General features: G+C 40.6%; 1 protein-coding gene across 18 annotated transcripts in view; it reads left to right on the top strand.

Annotated features, from left to right (window-relative positions):
- Nucleotides 1-19,228, top strand: part of UNC79 (unc-79 homolog, NALCN channel complex subunit) — a 258,599-nt gene that overhangs the window by 103,954 nt on the left and 135,417 nt on the right. For all 18 annotated transcript variants that reach the window (XM_067027853.1, XM_067027851.1, XM_067027844.1 and 15 more), the window contains 3 exons: nt 5,205-5,434; nt 7,703-7,874; nt 15,973-16,203. In XM_067027853.1, coding sequence (XP_066883954.1) covers nt 5,205-5,434; nt 7,703-7,874; nt 15,973-16,203 — 633 coding nt within the window. The remainder of the gene's footprint in view (nt 1-5,204; nt 5,435-7,702; nt 7,875-15,972; nt 16,204-19,228) is intronic.

Genomic DNA, 19,228 nt, shown 5'->3' with positions numbered 1-19,228 from the left:
TAATAAACCATCCTAAAATGTGCTGGCTTATAACAACAAACATTTATTTGATCACAATGCTGTGGATCGGCAGTTTTGCCTATGCCCGCCTGGGTAGTTCTCTTGATAAACTCCTCTAGGCTCACTCATGTATTGATATTTGCAGTCAGTTAGTGGGTTTGCTGGCAACTGGTTGGTCCCAGATGACTTGACTCCCATGTCTGGGGCCGCAGCTGGGATGGCTGGAATGACAGCTGTGTCTGGCACTCCCTCTTTCCATTAGGTGTCTCATCTTCCAGGAGGCTAGGCTGGATTTGTTCACAAGGTATCAGTGTTCTGAGAAAATGAGAGAGGAGGTTGCAAGGCGTTTTGAGCCTGAAGCTCAGTAGTCACACAGCATCACATCTTTTTTTTTTTTTTTTTTTTTTTTACAATGTTAAATGTTATGTTTTATCACATTTACAATGCTGCGTTTCCAAGCATTATACTAGAGAAAGAAGAACACTCATTACTAATTTCTAAATCATAGTTTGTATCATATACCTTTTATTCTAACACAGCATCACTTCTGCTGCATTCCATTGGCCAAAGCAAGTCCAAAGGACAGCTCAGTTTCAAGGAGTGGGGAAAGAGACTCCTCCTCTTTATAGAAGGAGCAGCAAGAATTTTGTGGTCATATTTAATGTACCACAGGGCTTCCCTGGTGGCGCAGTGGTTGAGAATCCGCCTGCCAATGCAGGGGACACGGGTTCGTGCCCCGGTCCGGGAAGATCCCACATGCCGCGGACCGGCTGGGCCCGTGGAGCCAGGGCCGCTGAGCCTGCGCGTCCGGAGCCTGTGCTCCGCAAAGGGAGAGACCACAACAGTGAGAGGCCCGCGTACCGCAAAAAAATAAATAAATAAATAAATAAATAATTGTTAATGTACCACAATCTACCCTCTGGGCATCATTACTTACATTCTTTCCATGTCCCAAATACTCTCAGCACCTTATAAGACCTCCAGAAGTCTTACCCATTTATGGCTTCAGGCTTAAAGTCCATTGTCTTATGATCTGCATCTGGTCTGGTCACTGATGAAACCCCTCGGGTACGAATTTTCTTGAACCAGAGACCTGTGAACTAAAAAGGCGAGTTACATACCCAACACAAAATGCGAGACAGGGATTGGATAACAGCAATAGACCTCTGTTCAGAAAGAGGAAGGGGAAGCAGATAGTTGTTACTAGTCAATAGCAGCTCCAGCCATGAGCATGTCAACAGTTCCTCTGTCTTTAAGGAATAGCAAATGTGCCTTGATTAGGATCTGATTTTGCTTCCTGGGAATAGTTTCCTAATTCATTTCTTTCCTGGGATCTTTGCTCCACTCTCTAAGACATCTTTCCTTTATAATAAGAAATGGCCCATGTTGCAGCTGAGTAACCCTCTCAGTCTGCTTCCTGCATGTAGAAGTTGGAATTCCATAGACCTCTTTTCGTGTTGAACTGTGTCTGTCCCGTTTGGTCTGCTGGTGGTGCTTTTGCTAGTATGCCTCTCTTTGTTTGTTGGTTGGTTTTTTGCGGTACGAGGGCCTCTCACTGTTGTGGCCTCTCCCGTTGCGGAGCACAGGCTCCGGACACGCAGGCTCAGCGACCATGGCCCATGGGCCTAGCCTCTCCGCGGTATGTGGGATCTTCCCTGACTGGGGCACGAACCCGTGTCCCCTGCATCGGCAGGCAGACTCTCAACCACTGCGCCACCAGGGAAGCCCAATATGCCTCTCTTTAAAACTTTGTGGATTTTCAATGAATCTAATTGGGGTTCAGTGCCCTCAAAGCCACATCTGTAATTCTTTTTGAGTACAGAAATGCCTTCTATACTTTGAGCATTTCAGCCCTTAACATTATTAGAAGCCCTGTTCTAGCTGAGAGGCTCAACTGGGCATCACCTTTTATAGCTTTCTGAAGTTTTAACAAGGGATCATATAGTCATTCAGCATACTTTTGATTTCATTTTTATTCCGAGGCTATTTCCTACTTTGAGAATCTTTTACAAGCTGGAGAGACTAGGATGAGAAACAGTTTTGTTTCTAAATTGGCATTTCCTGGCTCTGGTGGTATACGTAACATACTTGACACCCAGGGTGTATCATTTTTTAACACTCCCCTCCTTTATATGACAAAATTATTTTCAGTAATAAGGTTAAAATTGGCACATTTTTATTACTTATCCTTTAGTAAATGTTGTGTTTTATATGAAAGTTAATTTGGAGAACTTTCCTTAAGTTCCTAATAGATCAGAATTGTTTGAGCTTGCTTTAGGCAAAGTTTGTGTCTTTTAGTACTACATATTCAGTACTACATATTCCTACATTTGAATAGTAGGTTTGAGGTAAACATCAAGATTGTATCAAATACAACATTGTAAATCAGCTATACTTCAATAAAAAAATAAATTAAAAAAGATTGTATCAAATAAGCATCAAGAGACAGATGCTTTATTTCAATTCTGCTGTTCTGTGAGACCACTTGGAATTATTTATTTATGTTTAAAATTCAAAGCAGTGAAACAGAGTGGCTAGAGTGAACCTTTGAAAACATGCCCAGCTGAATCTGCACCTAAGGGAAATCTCTCTGATTTACTTTTGAAATGAATGCATGTAGCTGAGTCCACAGGGTTTAGGACTGATTGTGGCTTGGAAATATATTATTAAAACTTAGTAGGAACCACAGTGATTGTTTAGAACTTTGACCAACCAAAGGTTATTTAGGGGCAAAATTTTTTATTGCTGTTATTATTTAGAATTGATGGCACATGGGGATAAGACAGGTTGACTTTTAGTTGATATTCCAGATATTAACATATGCAGTATGTCCAGATACTACCTGAGAAATCACTCAAAATGTAGCGGCATGAAACAACAACTATTTAATTATGCTTACAGATTCTGAGGGTCAGGGATTTGGACAGGGCACAGTCCACAGCCTGTCTCTGCTTGATGATGTTTGGGGCCTCATCTGGGAAGACTTGAATAGTTAGGGGCTAGAATTATCTAGAGACATCTAGATCATATGTTTGGGCTCTGGGATGGGGTCACTTGAAGACTGGGCTTAGAGTAGAGACTTCTATATTGCCTCTCCATGTGCCTTGGCCATGGCACCGTTCTGAGAAGAGTACCCTGATGAGGAAGCTTCTGAAGAGAGAATATTCTAAGACAGCAAGTTGGAAGCTGCATGTCCTTTTAGAATTTGCCTTGGGAGTCATGTGAGTGTCACTTCTGCCATGCTCTCTTGGTTGAAGCAGCCACAGACCATCCAGATTCAAGGCTCATGAAAGCATATCTGAGGAACTAAACCAAAAGAGCCTCACCCACAGCTGGACTTCATTTGGACGAGAAGACCTTGGACCTCCAGCCAGGAATTTGCATGTGGGAAGAATGTAAATAATCTGTGACCAGAAAATAGGATTGGAAATTGTAGGCCTTAAACGTCGGGACTTTATTATAGCTAATAACTACCCACTAAACCCATATCCACATCCTATTGTTTATGTAACAGTGGGAATCCCAGAGGAACAAAGACTAACTATAACTGAAAGGAAGAAATAAACACTAACAATATACTCCGATATAATCCACCCTGCTAGTGATGTGGTTTGGTTTGGTTTGGTTTGGGTTGGTTTGGTTTGGAGAAGCCCCAAACCAGTAAGGATTCATGTGCTTCCAGAATGAAATTTAGTATGTGAAAGAGAAAGAAAAGGCACAAAGCAGGAAAGATACCTCACTTGGAGAAGTCAGGGCTGACTTGGATGCTGAAGAAGACTTGGGCTTCAGATGCAGAGGAAGCACACTGTATTTTAACAAATAATTGTTTAAAACTTGTTAATGAAAGGGAAAAAAGATCATAAAAAATTTAAACTTGCTTTTATGATTTATTGACCTGAGTCCTGTTCAGAAAATGAGATTTCCCAGCACTCGTATCCAAAACCTTGTGCTAAAATCAAAGTGGAACAAGCCTTACTTTGAAATGGTTGTTCCGATAGGCAATTCAATACATTGTCAATGTTTGGATATAGGTTTTGTGCTTGCCTTCTTCCTTCTTCTGTCTCCGCACTTCCCGAGATATCTGTCATGGAAGGTTCTCAGTCTTCCCCAAGCCCTGAGTTCATAATGGCTTAGGATATTATTTCCCCTATTATATCCCATCTTTAAAAAAAATTTTATTGGATTACAGTTGATTTACAATGTTGTGTTAGTTTCAGATGTACAGCAAAGTGATTCAGTTATACATATACATATATTCATTCTTTTTCAGTATGTTCCATCTTAATAAGCTCTATTGAAAGACTGAAATGCTCTCTTGACACAAGACATTGATTATGTGGTGGTGACATCTCTAAAAGGTTTGAGCACAGTTTTGTGCAGAGGTCAGGGATATTTCCTGATTGCTCCTCAAATTGCATTATGTGGGCGCTGCCTTTCTCCCCTGCTTCTTGTCAGGGCAGCTCTGATAATAAACCCCCCTGAGCTTCAGAATCTCTCTTATACTGCACCACTTTTCTCACTTCATCTGTTGACTCCGTTCCTCTAGTTGATGTCAGCCGCTGAGTCTGTGAATGGTTCTCGCTGTGTTTTGATGTTCCTGTGGTGTCCACTGACATATTCTTTAGGTCTTGATAGAAAGAGTGCCGGTGGGGATGGACAGGCCAGCTTTGGGGTCGTCAGCTCGGTGCAGCACAGCTCCCTGCCTGTCCTTGAATGCACCAAGGACAGATGAGCTGCAGTGGAAATCGGCCCTTTAGGTGGTGGATAAAATAATTTTGAAAGTTTATTTTAGGGGTTAAAATTGTTTGTTTCCGACTCTGATGTGCCGTGATGTACTCTCTCTGGACCACAATTTTAATTTTTTTTCATATTTCTGCTGAAAACGCTTGAAACGCTAACTTGAAATAATCCAGGAAGCCCCCCACGCCCCATGGCTGAGGTCACTTTACAGAGGACTTTTCAACATAGTTTCAGTCATATTTAGAACGTTTCTACCACTCACACTAATAGAAACCACTTCTCACCTTTATCTTTAACTATAGCTGAAATCTCGCTGGTTAGAGATGACCTGCATTTTGGAAACTAGTGGCACTTCAGAAATGTGCTGCCACTTCCAGTGGCCCTTTAAGTTTCCATTTGTTCCAATTAGTAGCCAAATTTACCTCAGTGGTGACTTTTAATTCATTTCACTCTTTTTCTTCTAGAACTGCAGTTCCCACGTTAGAAGAGCTGTTGTCACCTGCTTTTCAGCAGGGTGTTGTGGTCGTCACGGAAACAGGCCTGTTCGGTACTGCAAAAGGTGCCACTCAAATCATCACAGTAACGAACTGGGGGCTGCCTCGGAGACCCACCTCTATCAGACCTCCCCTCCACCCATCAACACTCGGGAGTGTGGTGCCGAGGAACTTGTCTGCGCCGTGGAGGCCGTGATTAGGTAACAGCTTCATTAGAAACTTACCCTGAAAGCACTGCCTTTGCTTTGAGCCACCCTGTTCACATTGAGATGTGCAATTTTATTTATTTATTTTTTAAAAATTATTTACTTATTTATTATTTATTTTTGGCTGCATTGGTCTCTGCTGCTGCACGCAGGCTTTCTCTAGTTGTGGCGAGCAGGGGCTACTCTTCGTTGCAGTGCGCGGGCTTCTCACTGCGGTGGCTTCTCTTGTTGCAGAGCCACGGGCTCTAGGCGTGTGGGCTTCAGTAGTTGTGGCACGTGGGCGCTAGAGCGCAGGCTCAGTAGTTGTGGCACACGGGCTTAGTGGCTCCATGGCATGTGGGATTTTCCCGGACCGGGACTCGAACCCGTGTCCCCTGCATTGGCAGGCGGATTCTCAACCAGTGCTCCACCAGGGAAGTCTGAGATGTGCAAATTTAATTCAACTTCAAGTGCCCTCAGCCGGGCAGGTCACCTTCCACAGTGTTGCAATGACGATGTTTTAATTCATTCATTCAACAAATATTTTTATCTAATGCCAGTTATGTGCCAGGCATGTATCAGACACTTGGAAGACAGAAGAGAGTAAAATGTAACCTCTGCTTTCAAGTTACCCATGTAGGGACTATAAAAACAGAAGAACGAAATTGCAATCTAGTGTGGTGAGCAACTTTGACAACAAAGATGATGATAACAACACAGAGTAGGGGGTCTTAGGGGAATGAGGTGGAGGCGCCAGCCAGAGTGAGGGGTGGGAATAAGGCTGTCCCAGACCTGACTGATAGCAGTGAAGGATGGGAGAGCTCTAGATAATTCGGTACTGGAGTAAACCAGAAGGCTGTGGAGTAAGACAGGGGCCTGATCCTGCAGGCTTCTGGCTTTTTCTCCTTCTGTCCCACACAAAAAAGGAAGCTTTAGAAGTGATAACCTCTAGATTTGTTCTCTTTTTGTATAATATTCACTGAGGCAAGATTTTTAAAAATTAAGAAACAATATTGAATGCAAGTTTTAAAGCTAGGGACTAAGTCTTCTGTTTCTCTTATCCCAGTGGCTGATACATGTAGAAGTGCAATAAATGTTTGCTAAATAAAACATTACAGAAAGTTTGGAAATAGAAAAAAAAAATCAACCATACTGCTGTCATCATCATCACTTTTGCACATGTTCTTCTAGGTTTATTCAAATGCATATTTTATTTATATAACTGTAATCATGGTGTATCCACATTCTTTTTGATGTAACCTTATACCATTTGCTCTTTTCCATGTTGTGTAGTTTCCACATTTATTCTTTTTAGTGCGTACATAATATTTATCTAGATTATTTTCCTCCACCATTAGATATTTAAATTTCTTCCTTTTTTTTTTTTTTTTTTGCGGTACACGGGCCTCTCACTGTTGTGGCCTCTCCCGTTGCGGAGCACAGGCTCCGGATGCGCAGGCTCAGCGGCCATGGCTCATGGGCCCAGCCGCTCCGCAGCATGTGGGATCTTCCTGGACCGGGGCACGAACCCATGTCCCCTGCATCGGCAGGTGGACTCTCAACCACTGCGCCACCAGGGAAGCCCCCCCTCTTTTTTTTTAACTGTTAAAAATAACTCTGATAACTATTTTTGTGTATAGTGCTGTTCCTATATTTTTTTTCTTAGGGTAGATGACCGGATGTGATTGACTGGGTCAAACGGTCTGAATATTTTAATGGTGCTTGATACATTACCAAACTGATTTTCAAAGAGTGTATGTGAATTTCATACCTCACTGTATGAAACTGATAGTTTTTGCTACACCCTTGCCAACATTGGGTATTATTTTTTTTAATTGTCATTTGCTTATTATTAGCAAGTTGAAGAAGGAATCTTCGTTGCTCACTGTCAGGTCTTTGAATACTAGATATTAAATATTTTTTCCATCTAGGTACCAGTTCCTCAGTCTTTCCTTGTATTATGCATTTGATGTCCACACAGCTTCACATTAGATATAGGACAACCATTGACATCTCGTGGGATGGTTGGTGAACTAGAAGCCAGAAGGCATCAATTCTGCTTGATTCTAATTAATTGGAGGAAGGAAGTAGCCTCTTTGTGCCTCAGTTTGTTCATCTTTGAAATGGGGATGGAGTAGAAAATAGTAAGGAACTTAGGCTTCTTCCAATTTAAAGGAGAGCAATGAGTGATGCTTGAGTACTCATGAAGTTATTGCTCCGAGTAGGTCATAATCGCGAATGTGTTTTTTGGCAGTCTAACTTGAAACCTCTCCCCTTTGGCAGCTTGTTGAAAGAAGCCGAGTTCCATGCTGAGCAGCGGGAACATGAGCTCAATCGCCGGCGGCAGCTGGGCCTCTCCTCTTCCCACCATTCCCTGGATAACGCTGACTTTGACAACAAAGATGATGATAAACACGACCAGCGGCTACTCAGTCAATTTGGAATATGGTTCTTGGTAAGAAAAGAAGTTAACTCTTCTCTGCTTTCTTATGTTTCATTCCAACATTGCGCTGATGAGGAATTTCTTCTGTTCTTTTTAAAGAAGTAAATAGTAAATAGTGAAAAATTAAACTTAGCATAGGGACTCTATACTCTAGGACAGTTGACTGCACATTGGATTTACCTGGGAAGGCTTTTAAAAAATGCCATTGCCCAGATTCCACCCCAGAATCTTGGGAACTTTTTAAAAAGCTCCCTAGTTGATTCTAATGAATAGCCAGGTGTTGAAACCTACTGTGTCAGACCCTAAACTGTTGGAAATGCACAGTTTGACAACAAACAAGTGGGAAAGTTGCTAGGGTATATTGTGAAATATTGGATTCAATATAATTTACAGATCATTCATCCCACTGACATGAAAGTTTGCTTGAAAGTTCAGTCTCTGTGGAGCTTTTTGTTCAGTCTCTGTGGAGCTTTTCTGGAGCTTTTTTGGAGCTTTTTACGGCAAGTCTGCAATACAGCCAGAAAAATTATAGCCAAACCAGCGCAAGGAATTTGATTGCTGTTGACTGATTCAACTGCAGTATTCATTCAGTAAAGATCAAACATACAGATCCAAAGTTCCAAGCATGCTGAATTTGCCAGTTCTGCAGAAAAGCAGACTTTTGTTTTTGTCCATTGGAGACACGGACTAAGTCTCCAAAGCATCTCTTTTATGCTTTCACACATTTTTCTGGTTTTGTTTTGCTTTGTTTTGTTTTAGCAAATTGGGGTTTAATTGTTGATTTCACATGTCTTGCTCCTAGAACTTATTATCTAATGACATACTGACTACTACTGTGAACCCCTGAAGGCAAAGATAGTGTTCTACTTATTTTTTATATTCCTGAATGCTACTTCAGTGCTTAATAAGAGATTATTTCAGAATGACTGAATTACTAAATGATGAGCAGTTTTGGAAAGTCTATTTATAATGTGGTGAACTGGAGGGGCTCTAAGGTTTCAGAATTATTACTGATAGGAAATTCTTGGCTAAATGTGATCATTTTAGAACTGAAATGTATATAGATTATTTTTTACTGAAGATATTTATGAAATTCCACTTTGTAGACTTAACTTCTCAAAAGTATCTAGTTCAGATTATGTAACAGATTTCTTATATGGGAAAAGCTTATAGGGAGGTACAATCTTGAGGGGAAATTCTTACATTCCATCTCTCTCCGTAGAGAAGAACACAGTTTCCAGGCTAAGTGGTCCTCCATCAATTTAAAAACTGCCTATTTTACCCCTTCATTTTTCTGATGAGGACAGAGAAGCCCAGAGAGGCAGTTCAACTTGCCCACAGTCACTGCTAACAACCAGTTAGTGTCAGAAGGTGGTTGGGACACAGCTCTAGTCCCAACTCTGATTGGGGGGCAGAGAGTGTATGATTCAGCTTCTTCTGAAGGCCAGTCTTGGACTTCTTAACATACAATTCCTAATAGCCAGAAGGAAAGTGTACATTTAAAACTTTGGACAGATCGGAACCAAGATGATGGAGTAGAAAGACGTGCTCTCACTCGCTCTTGCAAGAACACCAGAATCACAACTAGCTGCTGGACAGTCATCAACAGGAAGACATTGGAACGCACCAAAAAAGATATCCTACATCCAAAGACAAAGGAGAAGCCACAGTGAGATAGCAGGAGGGGCGCAATCACAGTAAAATCAAATCCCATAATTGCTGGGTGGGTGACTCACAGACTGGAGAACACTTATACCACAGAAGTCCCCCCACTGGAGTGAAGGTTCTGAGCCCCACGTCAGGCTTCCCAACCTGGGGGTCCAGCAGTGGGAGGAGGAAGTCCTAGAGAATCAGACTTTGAAGGCTAGTGGGATTTGATTGCAGGACTTCGACAGGACTGGGGGAAACAGAGACTCCACTCTTGGAGGGCACACACAAAGTAGTGTGTGCATTGGGACCCGGGGAAAGGAGCAGTGACCCTAGGGGAGACTGAACCAGACCTACCTGCTAGTGTTGGAGGGTCTCTTGAAGAGGCAGGCAGTGACTGTGGCTCACTGTGGGGACAAGGACACTGGCAGCAGAAGTTCTGGGAAGTACTCCTTGGCATGAGCCTTCCAGAGTCTGCCATTAGCCCCACCAAAGAGCCCAGGTAGGCTCCAGTGTTGGGTTGCCTCAGGCCAAACAACCAACAGGGAGGGTACCCAGCCCCACCCGTCAGCAGTCAAATGGATTACAGTTTTACTGAGCTCTGTCCACCAGAGCAAGAGTCAGCTCTACCCACCACCAGTGCCTCCCATCAGGAAACTTGCACAAGCCTCTTAGATAACCTCATCCACCAGAGGGCAGACAGCAGAAGCAAGAAGAACTACAATCCTGCAGCCTGTGGAACAAAAACCACATTCACAGAAAGACAGACAAGATGCAAAGGCAGAGGGCTATGTACCAGATGAAGGAACAAGGTAAAACCCCAGAAAAACAACTAAATGAAGTGGAGATAGGCAGGCAACCTTCCAGAAAAAGAATTCAGAATAATGATAGTGAAGATGATCCAGGACCTCGGAAAAACAATGGAGGCAAAGATCAAGAAGATGCAAGAAATGTTTAACAAAGACCTAGAAGAATTAAAGAACAAACAAACAGAGATGAACAATACAATAACTGAAATGAAAAATACACTAGAAGGAATCAATAGCAGAATAACTGAGGCAGAAGAATGGATAAGTGACCTGGAAGACAGAATGGTGGAATTCACTGCTGCAGAACAGAATAAAGAAAAAAGAATGAAAAGAAATGACGACAGCCTAAGAGACCTCTGGGACAACATGTAATGCACCAACATTCGCATTATAGGGGTCCCAGAAGGAGAAGAGAGAGAGAAAGGACCTGAGAAAATATTTGAAGAGATGATAGTCGAAAACTTGCCTAACATGGGAAAGGAAATAGCCACCCAAGTCCAGGAAGCGCAGAGAGTCCCACACAGGATAAACCCAAGGAGAAACATGCCAAGACACATAGTAATCAAATCGGCAAAAATTAAAGACAAAGTAAAATTATTGAAAGCAGCAAGGGAAAATCGACAAATAACATACAAGGAAACTCCCATAAGGTTAACAGCTGATTTCTCAGCAGAAACTCTACAAGCCAGAAGGGAGTGGCATGATATACTTAAAGTGTTGAAAGGGAAGAACCTACAACCAAGATTACTCTACTGGCAAGGATCTCATTCAGATTCAACAGAGAAATCAAAAGCTTTACAGACAAGCAAAAGCTAAGAGAATTCAGCACCACAAAACCGGCTCTACAACAAATGCTAAAGGAACTTCTCTAAGTGGGAAACACAAGAGAAGAAAAGGACCTACAAAAACAAACCCAAAACAATTAAGAAAATGGTCATAGGAACATACATATCGATAATTACCTTAAATGTGAATGGATTAAATGCTCCAACCAAAAGACACAGGCTTGCTGAATGAATACAAAAACAAGACCCATATATATGCTGTCTACAAGAGACCCACTTCAGACCTAGGGACACACACAGACTGAAAGTGAGGGGATGGAAAAAGATATTCCATGCAAATGGAAACCAAAGGAAAGCTGGAGTAGCAATACTCATATCAGATAAAATAGACTTTAAAATAAAGAATGTTACAAGAGACGAGGAAGGACACTACATAATGATCAAGGGATCAGTCCAAGAAGAAGATATAACAATTATAAATATATATGCACCCAACATAGGAGCACTTCAATACATAAGGCAACTGCTAACAGCTATAAAACAGGAAATCGACAGTAACACAATAATAGTGGGGGACTTTAACACCTCACTTACACCAATGGACAGATCATCCAAAATGAAAATAAATAAGGAAACAGAAGCTTTAAATGACACAATAGACCAGATAGATTTAATTGATATTTACAGGACATTCCATCCAAAAACAGCAGATTACATTTTCTTCTCAAGTGCACACAGAACAGTCTCCAGGATAGATCACATCTTGGGTCACAAATCAAGCCTCAGTAAATTCAAGAAAATTGAAATCATATCAAGCATCTTTTCTGACTACAACGCTATGAGATTAGAAATGAATTACAGGGAAAAAAAGTAAAAAACACAAACACATGGAGGGGAAACAATACATTACTAAATAACCAAGAGATCACTGAAGAAACCAAAGAGGAAATCATAAAATACCTAAAGACAAATGACAATGAAAACACGATGATCCAAAACATATGGGTTGCAGCAAAAGCAGTTCTAAGACGGAAGTTTATAGCTATACAAGCCTACATCAAGAAACAAGAAAAATCTCAAATAAACAATCTAAACTTCCACCTAAAGGAACTAGAGAAAGAACAAACAAAACCCAAAGTTAGCAGAAGGAAAGAAATCATAAAGATCAGAGCGGAAATAAATGAAATAGAAACAAAGAAAACAATAGCAAAGATCAATAAAACTAAAAGCTGGTTCTTTGAGAAGATAAACAATTGATAAACCATTAGCCAGACTCATCAAGAAAACGAGGGAGAGGACTCATCAATAAAATTAGAAATGAAAAAGGAGAAGTTACAACAGACACCGCAGAAATACGAAGCATCCTAAGAGACTACTACAAGCAACTCTATGCCAATAAAATGGACAACCTGGAGGAAATGGACAAATTCTTAGAAAGGTATAACCTTCCAAGACTGAACCAGGAAGAAATAGAAGATATGAACAGAACAATCACAAGTATTGAAATTGAAACTGTGATTAAAAATCTTCCAACATACAAAAGTCCAGGACCAGATGGGTTCACAGGTGAATTCTATCTAACATTTAAGGAAGAGCTAACACCCATGCTTCTCAAACTGTTGCAAAATATTGCAGAGGAAGGAACACTCCCAATCTCACTCTGTGAGGCCACCATCACCCTGATACCAAAACCAGACAAAGATAATACAAAAAAATAAAATTACAGACCAATATCACTGATGAATATAGATGCAAAAATCCTTAACAAAATACTAGCAATCAGAATCCAACCACACATTAAAAGGATCACACACCATGATCAAGTGGTATTTATCCCAGGGATGCAAGGATTCTTCAATATACGCAAATCAATCAATGTGATACACCATATTAACAAATTGAAGAATAAAAACCATATGATCATCTCAATAGATGCAGAATTTTGACAAAATTCAACACCTGTTTATGATAAAAACTCTCCAGAAAGTGGGCATAGAGGGAACCTACCTCAACATAATAAAGGCCATATATGACAAACCCACAGCAAACATCATTCTCAATGGTGAAAAACTGAAAGCATTTCCTCTAAGATCAGGAACAAGACAAGGATGTCCACTCTCACCACTATTATTCAACATAGTTTTGAATTCCTAGCCACAGCAATCAGAGAAGAAAAAGAAATAAAAGGAATACAAATTGGAAAAGAAGAAGTAAAACTGTCACGGTTTGTAGATGACATGATACTATACATAGAGAGCCCTAAAGATGCCACCAGAAAACTACTAGAGCTAATGAATGAATTTGGTAAAGTTGCAGGATACAAAACTAACGCATAGAAATTTCTTGCATTCCTATACATTGATGATGAAAAATCTGAACGAGAAATTAAGGGAACACTCCCATTTACCATTGCAACAAAAAGAATTAAATACCTAGTAATAAATTACCTAGGGAGACAAAAGACCTGTATGCAGAAAACTATAAGACACTGATGAATGAAATTAAAGATGATACCAACAGATGGAGAGATATACTATGTCTTGGATTGGAAGAATCAATATTGTGAAAATGACTATACTACCCAAAGCAATCTACAGATTCAATGCAATCCCTATCAAATTTCCAATGGCATTTTTTACAGAACTAGAACAAAAAATCTTAAAATTTGTATGGAGACATAAAAGACCCCGAATAGCCAAAGCAGTCTTGAGGGAAAAAAACAGAGCTGGAGGAATCAGACTTCCTGACTTCAGACTATACTACAAAGCTACAGAAATCAAGACAATATGGTACTGGCACAAAAACAAAAATATAGATCAATGGAACAGGATAGAAAGCCCAGAGATAAACCCACACACATATGGTCACCTTATTTTTGATAAAGGAGGCAAGAATATACAATGGAGAAAAGACAGCTTCTTCAATAAGTGGTGCTGGGAAAACTGGACAGCTACATGTAAAGAATGAAATTAGAACATTCCCTAACACCATACACAAAAATAAACTCAAAATGTATTAGAGGGCTTCCCTGGTGGTGCAGTGGTTGGGAGTCTGCCTGCCGATGCAGGGGAAACGGGTTCGTGTCCCGGTCCAGGAAGATCCCACGTGCCATGGAGTGGCTGGGCCTGTGAGCCATGGCCGCTGAGCCTGCGCGTCTGGAGCCTGTGCTCCACAACGAGAGAGGCCACAACAATGAGAGGCCCATGTACTGCCAAAAAAAAAAAAAAAAAGTATTAGAGACCTAAATGTAAGACCGGACACTATAAAACTCTTAGAGGAAAACATAGGAAGAACACTCTTTGACATAAATCACAGCAAGATCTTTTTTGACCACCTCCTAGAGTAATGGAAATAAAAACAAAAATAAACAAATGGGACCTAATGAAACTTCAAAGCTTTTGCACAGCAAAGGAAACCATTAACAAGATGAAAAGACAACCCTCAGAATGGGAGAAAATATTTGCAAGCGAATCAATGGACAAAGGTTTAATCTCCAAAATATATAAAGAGCTTATGCAGCTCAATATTAAAAAAACAAACAACCCAATCCAAAAATGGACAGAAGACCTAAATAGACATTTCTCCAAAGAAGACATACAGATGGCCAAGAAGCACATGAAAAGCTGCTCAACATCACTAATTATTAGAGAAATGCAAATCAAAACTACAATGAGGTATCACCTCACACCAGTTAGAATGGGCATCATCAGAAAATCTACGAACAACAAATGATGGAGAGGGTGTGGAGAAAAGGGAACCCTCTTGCACTGTTGGTGGGAATGTAAATTGATACAGCCACTATGGAGAACAGTATGGAGTTTCCTTAAAAAACTAAAAATAGAACTACCATATGATCCAGCAATCCCACTACTGGGCATATACCCAGAGAAAACCATCATTCAAAAAGACACATGCACCCCAATGTTCATTGCAGCACTCTTTACAATAGGTAGGTCATGGAAGCAACCTAAATGCCCATTGACAGATGAATGGATAAAGAAGATGTGGTACATATATACAATGGAATATTATTCAGCCATAAAAAGGAACGATTTTGTGTCATTTGTTGAGACGTGGATGGATGTAGAGACTGTCATACAGATTGAAGTAAGTCAGAAAGAGAAAAACAAATATCGTATATTAACGCATATATGTGGAACCTAGAAAAATGGTACAGATGAACCAGTTTGCAGAGTGAAAATAGAGACACAGATGTAGAGAACAAATGTATGGACACCAAGGGGGAAAAGTGGTAGGGGTGGTGGTGTGATGAATTGGGAGATTGGGATTGACTTGTATACTCTGATGTGTATAAAATGGATGACTAATAAGAATCTGCCGTATAAAAAAAATAAATAAAATAAAATTCAAAAAAAACCAAAAACAAAACAAGCAAAAGAAAACTTTGGCCCCAAAGATAGAGATACAATTGCTATAAAGACTTGTTTCCCTGGCCAAATATTAACAAGTTGTAGATTTAAAAACAAAACAAAACAAAAACAAAAACAAAAACCAGAAAAGGCCTCTACCTCTTGTTAAGTGAATAAGCTGCAGCAGATGTCAAGAAGAGAAGGACAAGGTAAAACAGTTACCCTAAAGTGGTATTATTACACTCCTGTCAAGGGGGGGAGGTTTCAGTTACTCATAAATTTACTTTTAATAAGAATATAAAAAATCATATTTCAGTAATTCTTAAAATGGTTCAAAAAGTTAAAGAAATAACTGGGCATTTAAAGAACAACAACAACAACAAAAAACCCTGCCTATTTCAGATGGATTTTATGGGGCATCTTTTTTTTTTTGTCTTTAACCAAACATGTAATAATTATGTAAGGAGGCTGAAGGAGAGTGTGATCTACCTATTTCCAGGTGAGCCTCTGCACGCCCAGTGAGAACACCCCTACGGAAAGCTTGGCCAGGCTGGTGGCCATGGTGTTTCAGTGGTTTCACTCCACAGCATATATGATGGATGATGAAGTTGGAAGTTTAGTGGAAAAGCTGAAGCCTCAGTTTGTCACCAAGTGGTTGAAGACAGTATGTGATGTTCGCTTTGATGTCATGGTCATGTGCCTTCTTCCCAAACCAATGGAATTTGCCAGGGTAAGTGGAGGCTGTTGATGAAAAAAAGTAATCAATAATCGAACTAAGAAAGAAATGGAAAATGTTATTTGAGCCAGCCTGAGGATTATAACCCAGGAGAGAGTCTTTCAGAAAGTTCTCAGGACTGTTCCACCCATTAGAGGTCAAAGCCCAGGTATGTAAAATTTTGAGACAAAGGGTTTTACGTCAAATGATGTATTATTGACAGTTTACAGAATCCAGATCTACACATACAAAGCACGTAGTGGGTCATGGGTCATCATGGTGCTTTACAAAATCAAGAAGGAAAGTTATCTTCTAAGGAGTTTTGACCCTTGATGAGGTTAAGAAGGAATGTTATCTCCTAAGGAAGTCTGGTTAATGCAGTTGCACAACACACACTGAAGGGGATGGAGGAGGCCCAAGTGGGCAGAGAAAAATTTTATGTTTAAAATTTTCTTGTCTTGCTATAAAATATGAATTGTTTTCATTAAGGCCTACAGCTTGGACCTTGTCGGAGAGGAGGACTTAGGGAGAAGCACTGTTGTTACAGGAACACTGTGTTTGCCTCTTGGTGGGTGTCAAGCCAAAAGACACAACCAAGGCAAAGAGCTGGAGAAGGAAGGATTTATTACTTGCAGCAAGTGAGGAGAACACCAGGGATCTTTCCCAAAGTAGTGTCTCTCCGAACAGCAAAATTGGGGAAGTTTTAAGCTAAGGGTACGTGCATATTCATGAAGGGGCTTGAGCAGAGAATTCAGCATAGAATTGGGGCAAAGATGGACAGAGTCCAGACTTTAGTGGATAGAAGTCAGGGGGGTCAGAAAAGGTCAACATCATCATTCCTTAGGTTCCGACCAGTCTGGGGTCTTAGCATGTAGTCACCATCCTCTACCTGGTGGGGGAGGGGGCCTTAGTTCCTGCAGAACTCAAAAATATGTATCAGATTGTGATGTATATTCCTTGAGGAGGAACTAGGACTCTGTTTTATTGCTGAACTATTGTTTCTTGACTGCTTTCCCTTTGTTCCTGCCCTTCAAATCATTAATTCATTAATTACTGAGACCTGTTCAAGGGCAAGCGTTGTGGCCAGGCTTAGATCACAAAATGGCTTAGACCAAAAGTGGCTTCTTTTCTGTCAAGAAAGCCATGCCTGGTTCTCTTTCTCTGGGGACACCCTACCCTATCTGCTTACACTACCTTAGGCGCTAGAGTATTATCAGTGACTGTAAAAGAGGGACATCTCTCTTTAACTTAGTCTTTTATTTATTTATATTAATTTTTATTATAGCTAAGTGAGTTTAGTAACTACATTTTAAGTGATGTGCTGCTTTGATGTTAGTTTGGGATGGGGAAGAATGGCAAGATGAATGTGCAAAGTATCTTTAAGAAATTTAAGGAAATATTCTTTCCTGATATCGCTGAATATTTTTATTAAGAAACAGGAAAAAAAGCACGCCTTTCCATGAGGTGGCAAGAGCTCAGTCGTTTTCTGGTCTACAGTCTGTGGAAAGGCTAACATTTGACTAGGGACAATTTCTGTGGTTTCACATATATTTCTAGAGATGAATGGTCCCTGCCCTCCCATCTGGAATGCCCAAAAGATTTAGGAACTGCCACAATGCTCCTTTTCCTCTGGCTTATAGGACAAATTTCTCTGTGCTTATCCTCTGGCTTCTGCCTCGGTGGATCACAGGCTTCAGATATACAGCTGGTAAGACATCATATTTCTTGAGTACAATATGATTTGTGTCTAACCCAGCAAGATGGATATCTAGACTCAGTTTCTGGCAGCAATATATGAAATTGTTTTCAAGGTATTTTCTAAGTTTTAATTTTTTGGTGTGATTTTTGGGTTTACTTTCAATGAAGTCTTGAGGCAGTTTTCAGTTAATTAATTAATTTATTAATTTATTTATGGCTGCATTGGGTCTTCATTGGTGCGCCCAGGCTTTCTCTAGTTGGCAGTGAGCAGGGGCTACTCGTTGTTGAAGTGTGCGGCTTCTCGTTGCGGTGGCTTCTCTTGTTTCGGAGCACGGGCTCTATCTAGGCGCTTGGGCTTCAGTAATTGTGGCACGCAGGCTCAGTAGTTGTGGCGCACGGGCTTAGTTGCTCCACGGCATGTGGGATCTTCCTGGACCAGGGCTCAAACCCATGTCCCCTGCATTGGCAGGCGGATTGTTAACTACTGCGCCACCAGGGAAGTCCTAGTTTTCAGTTTAAATAAGACATTTAAGGATAAAACAGAACACAGACCTTCCAAAGAGTAGGTTTTATTAGATTTCCAGGACTCAGAGCGTGCTTTTTACCAAGATACACTTCTTTCTTCTTTGGTGCCACCTACTGACTTATATATAAAATTAGATTTTTGCATGATGGAAATGTGCAAAGAATGCCATTTCCTGGCATTCTTTGACTGTGTTGATATGTTTTCTATTATTGTTTCTTTTGGAATAGTAAAGGACTGGTGTGATCTGATTCTGAAAGATAAGAAGTATTTATGTTGAGAGGAAAACTATTCCTCTTATAGCTTGGGTCCAGTGGTTGTGAGCCTGCATATTAATTGGTAAGAGACATATTAACAAGAGAAGAGACAAAATTTATTAATATTTACCCTCAGGAGTACTCCTCATTGACGGGTAATTTCTTTAATAGCCAGAGATAAAAGGTTTATATACCAAACTTCTGGGGGTTGGGGGTGGAAGGAGGCATTTGGGAGGAGGCTTGAATGGGAAGATATGGAAAGTTCTTTTGGGCATTTTGATGCCAATGGAAATGGGCAGCCTGTCTCCAAGGCAGCTGAATTCACAGGAAACTCCCTTTGAAGGAGGTTAATGGCAGCCATATTTTTCTGGAGGCTCTGCTTTAGTCAGATAAGGGAAGTTCAGATAAGGTTTCTCTCTACATCTTCTTTAGCTCAAATGTTTTCACTGAAAAATAATCTTTATACCAACTCTGGGGGGCTGAGTGGGTCCCCACATTTCTCCTATCTGTAACTTCCCTAGAAGTTTCACACAAAAAGGAATCTAGGTTGATTGACTTGGAG

The sequence above is a fragment of the Kogia breviceps genome, chromosome 3, assembly GCF_026419965.1.
Source record: "Kogia breviceps isolate mKogBre1 chromosome 3, mKogBre1 haplotype 1, whole genome shotgun sequence".
In the NCBI taxonomy this organism is placed as follows: domain Eukaryota; kingdom Metazoa; phylum Chordata; class Mammalia; order Artiodactyla; family Physeteridae; genus Kogia; species Kogia breviceps.
This window is presented reverse-complemented; position numbering and strand designations above follow the sequence as displayed.